The sequence below is a fragment of the Otolemur garnettii genome, unplaced genomic scaffold, assembly GCF_000181295.1.
Source record: "Otolemur garnettii isolate 467f Iridium unplaced genomic scaffold, OtoGar3 scaffold00104, whole genome shotgun sequence".
Lineage (NCBI taxonomy): Eukaryota > Metazoa > Chordata > Mammalia > Primates > Galagidae > Otolemur > Otolemur garnettii.
Window position 1 is genome coordinate 107,498 of NW_003852499.1, and position 8,759 is coordinate 116,256.

At 37.3% G+C, this 8,759-nt stretch overlaps 1 protein-coding gene across 1 annotated transcript in view; it reads right to left on the reverse strand.

The window, feature by feature from the left end:
• Positions 1–1,146, reverse strand: part of KLRG1 (killer cell lectin like receptor G1) — an 18,099-nt gene extending 16,953 nt beyond the window's left edge. The window contains exon 1 of the mRNA XM_003796363.3: positions 1,037–1,146. Within this exon, the coding sequence (XP_003796411.1) occupies positions 1,037–1,118 (82 nt within the window). The 5' untranslated portion in view covers positions 1,119–1,146. The remainder of the gene's footprint in view (positions 1–1,036) is intronic.
• Between the last annotated feature and the right edge of the window lie 7,613 nt (positions 1,147–8,759).

Genomic DNA, 8,759 nt, shown 5'->3' on the forward strand with positions numbered 1-8,759 from the left:
AGCTGTGATGCCACAACACTCTACCCAGGGGGGATAGCTTGAGGCTCTGTCTCCAAAAAATAATAATAATAATAATAATAAAATAAAATATACCTTCCTTTTGACTTGATATTTATATTCCTCAGAAGTTAGCACAAGTATAGTCCAAAAGGAGGAAAAAGTATACAAAAAGAGATGTGCAATTCTGTGTAATGTATAGTAATACAAATAAATCTAAATGCTCAGATATACTAGAATTATTTAGCATATTATGGCCATGCTATCAATGGACAACATTGAAAACTGTAATAATATGACTATATAGCAAAAAGAAAAAAATTTATGGAGCTACACTAAAGAATATACTTTCCATGAGTTTACTACTAAGATATAAAATCAAATATTAATTTTGGCATATATACTATTATCTGCCTCTCTCAGATAATATTCCCTCAGGGTTCTATATAAAAAATGGTTTGTTTGCCCTCATATCCCCAAACACTCACAGGGAGTACTTATCTATAATGTTCTTCATACCTTTTCTTTCACCTGTCATAATTCTGATGCAACATTGCGTAAAGTAAAAAAACCTAGTTATATGAATCACTTGCTATCTTGACAAACTCTTACTATTACCTATTAACCAAATGATTGGTGTCCTCCTCATTTCATAGTCCAAAAAAACAGATATACCTAGATTTAAACAGCTGATTCAAAGTTATTCCAAACATAACTAAAGAGATAAAATTCTCCCAATGAAGTTCTTCCTTTAGGTCAAGAGTAATTAAAAAATAACAGTATTGCCCTAGCTTGGGTTTCTTAGATGGGATTCTAGAAGTGAATGATTAGAAAAGAATTTACCTGAGACCTAAGATCAGATTCAGTACCATATACAAGATTTTCATATTCCAGCTTCAGACTTTAAACTGAACCAAGATATTTCCTCAAATTATCCTCAATTTCCCTGCACCCTCTACTCCAAACTCATTCTCCTCCCCATTCATCTTTAGCCTATCGTCCCCATGTATAGTATTCCTTAGTAATCTGGTTAACTCACCTTTTTGCTGCAGTCTGTAGTCATTCTGGGCTTGGGGTGCAGGAGATAACTCTACCATGGAATAAATAGCACTGTCAGTCATCTCTATCTAATATATTTCACACTCAGTTGACAGAGTTAAGTCATAAAAGTGTGAAGAGACATGTTATCAGCAAGGAAACAACCCAATCTCTAAACTGCTAGCAGGAAACTTGACAAAAGCAGAAGCAATTTTTCAGGAAATGATTTAAATTCTGGGGCTGCCTATAGAAATTAGTATTCTAAATTATTAATTTTTTGCCCCACTACATTCTCTAGATGTTCATTGAATATGTATTAAATTGAATTCCCATCTCACATAATTCTGTAGAGCAAGGAAAAATTGCTCTCAGCTCCAAAAATTTTGATTATGAAAACTAGAATGAGAGTGTTTCCTAGTTATGAATTCATCTCAGATTTTTTTTCTCTGTTTTGTTTCCTTCTGAAAAAATACATATATGCAAAGAGGACTGATTTAATCATTTTTTGAACCTGCTGAGTAGTGATAGACAATAAAGAAATACACTACTAGCTACACGTGCATAGAATCACAAGAGAAATGAACTCTTGTCCAGAAATGTTTTGTGAATATGACATACCCATGTCTTCCCCAAAACATTGTCCCAGCTGTGCTCTAATCAATCTTTATTTTCTTGGTGTCAGAAATTCCATTAAATTTCCCTCCTTATTGTCTTATTTTCATATGCAAAGACAACTAAAAAGGGGAACAGGTTAAACAAATACATGTTAAAGTCTTAGTGATTTATTTCTGGTAGGTGAAAAGTTATTGAAAAGTTAAATTAAGGAAAACAGAAAGACAATTAAAACTCTTAAGAATAGATTAGGTTACCAAGATAGGGTATATAAAGATAGAAGAAAGAGAAGAGAAATCAGGAGTGCATATTATAAAAACTAACGTATTTCTGCTTCCACCTATAACAGAGTGTTATTAGACTTGTCCTCCAGGCAGAAACTATACATGAAAAAATACATGAGGCAACTGTTTTCAGGCACACAAAAGGCAGCATTGTGATTTTGGGAGAACAAATACACAAAAGTGAGTGCTATGATCATCCTCACTTCCAACCTAGGGCCACATTCTAGCACAGAGCAGAAAAATGAATCCTAAACAGAATGCAATCTCACTCAGCTACGGAGGCAGAGATTGGAGTTTTGAGTTTCCTAAGTGCCTAGAATTTTCAGGGCAGGGTAACTGACAAGAGAACTGCACAGAGAAAGGTGCCAGGAGACTGTATGGGAAATAACCACATATCTAGCTGAGAGATGGACTGCACAGACATGTGACAACACTCTGCAAATCCTAGCTAAGATGGCCTCCTACTGGGCCAAGAGCCAAGGGCCGAACAGTCTGAGCAGAGGTGCTGGTAACTCAGAAGCACTAACAAAAAATAAAACAAAGATTGACTTCACATAGCATAGATCCGCCAGTAATTTAAATGTCTATGAGAACAAATATTTTTTGCCCTTAAAAGGAAAGTAATCTAAATAATGTGGTCTACACATACCGTGGAGCCTTAAAAAGGAAATCCTGTCATATGTTACAACATGGATGAACTTTGAAGACATTATGCTGTATGAAATCAGCCAGTCACAGAAAGATAAACGCTTCATGATCCCACTTATATGAGGTAGCTAAAGTAATCAAATTCATAGAAACAGAAAGCAAACTATTTTCCTTTAGGAGACCTCAAAGGAGAATCCATTTCCCTGACTTTTACAGCTTCTAGAGACTGCCTAAATTCTGTGGTTTGGGGATTCTTCTTCCTCCTTTAAAATAGGTCATTCCAACCTCTGCTTTTGCTGTCACATCTTTTTCTGACTTCGACTCTACTTCCTCCCTCTTATAAAGACACTCATGATTACACTGGAACCACCTGGACAATCCAGCATAGTCTCTCCATCTCAAAACTCTTAATCACAGCAACAAAATTTATTTTGTCTTATAAGGTGTCATATTTATAGGTTCTAAGGATTAGAATATGAACACCTTGGGTGGCGCCTGTGGCTCAAAACGGTAGGGCACCAGCCCCATATGCCAGACGTGGCGGGTTCAAACCCAGCCCTGGCCCAAAAAAAAAAGAATATGAACATCTTTGTCATGTGGAGAAAAATCACTATTCAGCCTACCACAAGTGGTTATATTAATATAAGACAAAGTAGATAAGAATAAAGAGGTACATTTCATAATTATATATCACTGCATCAAGCATACACAACTACTGTAAACAAGCATCTACTTAATTTAGAGCTTTAAAACATATGAAGTAAAAACTGACTGAATTAAAGAGAAGTACACAAATCTGTATCATAGTTGGAGATTTAACAACCCTTTCTCAGTAGCTGATGGAACTATTAAATAAGATGTAGTAATATTACTGCAGTAAAGAGACCTCAACACCTCCATTAACTACTCTACTTAATTAAAATTTACCCAACAGGAGAGCATGGTGGTTCTAGCCTGTAATCTCACCAGTTTGGGAGTTTAAGGCAGAGGGTCACTTAAGTCCAGGAGTTTGAGACCAGCTTGGATAACATAGTGAGACCCCATCTCTACAAAAAATTAAAAAGTGAGCTGGGTGTGATGACATGTGGCAGCAGTCCCAGCTACTTGAGAGGCTGAGGCAGGAGGAATGCTGGCGCCCAGAAGACAAGGCTGCAGTGAGTTATGTTCATGTCACAACACCCCAGCCTAGGTAACAGGGTGAGATCCTGTCCCCTCCCCAACAACAAAAAAAAAGATCCGACAAAATGATATTCAATAATTAGAGAATATATGTTTTTCAAGTGTAAAAAATGTACACAAAAATTAATTATATACTGGGTCATAATACAACTTTCAATAAATGTCAAAGAATTAAATGTTACAGATATATTCTGCATCCACATGAAATCAAGACAATTCCTAAATATTTAGATATCAAAACACACACTTCTAAATAACCCATATGCAACCAACTAATCTTTGACAAAGATATCAAAAATACATTAAAATTAAATTGCTCAAAGACAAAGAGAATTTTGAAAGCAACAGAGAAAAATGACTCATCACATATAAGACTATCAGTGGATTTCTCAGTAGAAACCGTATAGGCTAAGAGAATGGGATGGCATATTCAAAGTACTGACCTAGAAAACAGCCAACAGAGAATACTAAACATAGAAAAATTGAAAAATTGTCTTTTAAAAATGAAGGAAAAATTAATTTTTTCCTATACAAAAATTGAGGGAGTCCATCACCACTCAACCTTCCTTAGAAAAGATGCTTAGGCTCAGCACATGTGGCTCAAGTGGCTTAAGGCGCCAGCCACATACATCTAAGGTGACGGGTTCGAATCCAGCCCTGGCCTGCCAAACAACAATGACGGCTGCAACCAAAAAACAGCTGGGCATTGTGGCGGGCGCCTGTGGGCCCAGCTACTTGGGAGGATGAGGCAGGAGACTCGCTTGAGCCCAGGAGTTGGAGGTTGCTGTGAGCTGTGATGCCACAGCACTCTACCCAGGGGGATAGCTTGAGGCTCTATCTCAAAAAAAAAAAAAGAAAAGAAAAGAAAAGATGCTTAAAGGATATCTTCAAATTGAAACATGTTAAACAGCAAATAAACACATAAGTATAAATCTCAGAAGTAAATGTATACGGACAAATGCAGAATGATACAACACTGTAACAGTAGTTTAAAAATTATTTTCACCCTGATATAAAATTTAAAAGATAAAAAATTCATTAACCAATACACAGCATAAAAAGTAAACTCTGACTGCAAGAATATAAAGTGTCAAGATGAAGGAGTAACACTGTATAAATTTATATGCAATCAAATTACCAACCGTGGGAGGTAGACAGGTTGATTTCTCAACAGGGCCCTACCACTAAAACTCAATGGGGGAAAGCTGCAGACAAGCCATCCCTGAGGGCTCATCAAGAGCACCTAAAATGAAAGGAGCCCTGAGGGGACTATCCCTGTGCCCCAAGTCAGCAGGTGGGGTGGGACTAAGCCCTTAAGCAGAGGTAAATCCTTTGAACTCCTAGTCAATAGTTAAATTAGAGAACTGGCTTGTTTGCCCTATGGGGATGAAACTGGTTTTCTCCTCCCCCTTTCTAAATATGCTATGGGCTAGTTGGTTAACAACTCCCTACCCTATGCTCCCATTTACCCAGCCTTTACCTCTATCCAATCCTCCTGGGGACTTAGGATTCTTTTAACCCTATCTTTTGGCATCTTTGCACTTTGTATCTATGTTAAAAATCAATAAAAGCCTTCTGAAAAAGCCAGAGAATTGCTGGGTGGCGCCTGTGGCTCAAAGGAGTAGGGCACTGGCTCCATATGCCAGAGGTGGCGGGTTCAAACCCAGCCCCGGCCAAAAACTGCAAAAAAATAAAAAATAAAAAATAAATAAAAGCCAGAGAATTGTTGCATTGTCCCACACTTCCACTCAGCTTGAAATAATTTACACCTTTCTCCACGCATTCTCAGACTCTGTGTTTTAAGCTGGTGTAGAGTATTGTGATTTCCCCAGCCTCCATTTCCCATTGAATCCCAATCCAGTTTGGGGTCCACAGCAAACCATGACAACCAACTAAAATAGATTATTTTAACTTTAAATTATCTTATCATATTTAAGCCTTAAAATAACCACAAGAAAAAAAAACAATTATACATATACAAAAGATAAAGAAAAAAAGAATAAAAGCAAACCACTACAAAAATCATCAAAAAACAGAAGACAGCAAAGGCTAGTCATGGTGGTTCATGACTGTAATCCTAGCACTTTGGGAGGCTGGGACAGGAGAACTGCTTAAGGCCAGAGGTTCAAGACCAGCCTGAACAAGAGTGAGTCACTGGCTCTACAAAAAATAGAAAAACTAGCTGGATGTGGTGGTGTGTGTCTATAGTTCCAGCTACTCATACTGAGGCAGAAGGATCACTTAAGCCCAGGAGTTTGAGTTTGCACTGAGCTATGATCATAACACTGCCCTCTAGCCCAGGCAACAGAGAGGAACTTGTCTCAAAAAAGAGAGAGAGAAAAGAAGGAGAAAGAGAAAACATCAAGAGAGGAACAAAGGCCGGGTACAGTGGCTCATGCTTGTAATCCCAGCACTCTGGGAGGCTGAACCAGGCAGATCCCATAAGCACACAGGTTCAAGATCAGTCTAAGCTAGAGCAAGACCCTCATCTCTAAAAATAGCTGGGTGTTGTGGCAGGCACCTGTAGTCCCAGCTACTTGGGGGCTGAGGCAAGGGAATCTCTTGAGCCCAAGAGTCTGAGGTTGCTGTGAGCTGTGACACCATAGCACTCTACCAAGGGCAACAAAGTAAGCTCTGTCTCAAAAAAAAGAGAGAGAGGAACAAAAGACCTATAAAGCAGACAAACAAGTTTTTTTTTTCTACAGAAACAAATTTTTAAGAAAAATAAGTCCTCACTTATCAAGAGTTCCTTTAAATGTAAATGGATTAAACTCTCTAATCAAAAGGAATACAGAGGCTACATGGATTTAAAAAAATCAAGATCCAGTGAAATGTTAGCTATAAGAAACTCACCTTAGATTTAGGGAACTACACATGCTAAAATTAGGAGGTTAAAAAAAAATTATGCAAAAGGTAAAAAAAGAGAGCAGGAGTGGCTATACTTACCCCTGACAATATTTAAGTCAAAACCTGTCACTAGAGAAAAAGAAGGACATTTTATAGTGATATAAGGGTCAATTCAACCGAAAAATATAACAATTATATACACATATTCACCTAACGTCACAGCACTTAACATATTTAAAAAATTGACAGATCTAAAGAAAAAACTGACTGCAATACAATAACCATAAAAGACTTTAACACCCTTACTCTCAATAACAACTAGAACATCTGGTTTTAAAAAATCAATAAAGAAAACAGCTGATTTGAACAGCATAATAGACTAAATAGACCTAACACATACATACAGAACTTTCCACCCAGTAGCAGAATGTTGCATGAATTGCGTGAATCAGTGCCGCAGAGGAATAGTCTGCACTGAAATGTTTTTAAGAAAGAAGACTGCCACTCGCTCTGGCTGCTAGTGCCTAATTTTATTTCTTGCAAGCTTATATAGTCTTAACAATACTAAGTTCTGCACATACACATTCTATTAATAAAACTAACTGGTAGCCAATGGTTTATGTGGTAAGAGTATAAAGAAACCATACTGAACAACCACAAAAACTTATTCAACCCTTTGTCTGAGAAAACAGGTGCAACTTGTAACTGAAATGCACATTAACTTATCTTGTTTCTCCGCTCTCAAGGTCCCCTCCAGGACTTTCCAGAGACAGCCAGACTCTGCTTTCAGGGTCTTCCTCTTACATGATTAGCTTTCTAATCAGTTCAGAGGGTCTTAAAGGAACATCTCTTCATGTGGACTCTGAGAAAACTTCTTCAAACATAAGTCAATGCCACTCGAAGTTACATTGAGATTACAGCAGAAAAATACACATTGTTCTCAAGCACACATGAAACATTTTCCAGTTTAGATCATATGTTAGATGTCAAAACAAGTCCTAACAAATTTAAGAAGATCAAAATCATTCCAAGTATCTTTTCCAACCAGAATAGAATAAAACTAGAAATCAGAACTATTTATGTGCAAACTAAACAACATACTTTGAATAATCATTAAAAAAGGAAATCAAAAGAAAATATAAAAAAGATATTCAGGCCAGGCATAGTGGCTCACACCTGTAATCCTGGCATTTTGGAGGCCAAGGAAGGAAAATAGTTTAAGACTGAGAGGTCAAGACCAGTCTGGGCAACATAGTAAGACTCTCCCTCTATGAAAAATATAAAAAAAATTAGCCAAGCATAGAGGCATATGAATGTAGTCCCAGCTACTCAAAAGACTAAGAAAGGAGGATTGCTTGAGCCAGGAGCTTGAGGCTACTGTGAGCTATGATCACACCACTGCATTGCAGCCTGGACAACACAGTGAGATCCTGTTTTTTAAAAAGTAAAAAATTTTAAAAAGGATCTTTAGAAAAACAAAAAATGAAAACATAAAATACCATAATGTATAAGGTACGGTAAAACACCCACATTCAAAAAGAAGAATCTCAAATAAACAATCTAACCATATACCTCAATAAACTAGGAAAATAACAAACTAAGATCAACATAAGCAGAAGAAAGGAAATAATAAAAATTAGAGCAAAAATAAACCAAATGGCAGGTGCAGTGGCTCACACCTGTAATCCTAGCACTCTAGTAGGCTGAAGCAGGCTCAGATTGCCTGAGCTTAGGAGTTCCAGACCAGCTTGAGCATGAACAAGATCCTGTCTCTACTAAAAACAGAAAAAGTAGCCAGGTATTGTGGCAGGTGTCTGTTGTCCCAGCTAATCAGGAGGCTGAGACAAGAGGATTGCTTGAGCCCAGGAGTATGAGGTTGCTATGAGCTATGATGCCAGGATACAAAGTGAGACTACATCTCAAAAAAGAAAGAAAAGAAAAGAAAAAAATGAAAAGAAAGAAAGAAAAAACAATAAAAGAATATCATATCTTTATACCAATAAATACAACAACTTGGGCTAAGTGGACAAATTCCTTTAAAAATATAATTTAACAAACCTTTTTTTTTTTTTTTGGCCAGGGCTGGGTTTGAACCCACCACCTCCGGCATATGGGTCCAGTGCCCTACCCTTTTGAGCCACAGGAGCCACCCAT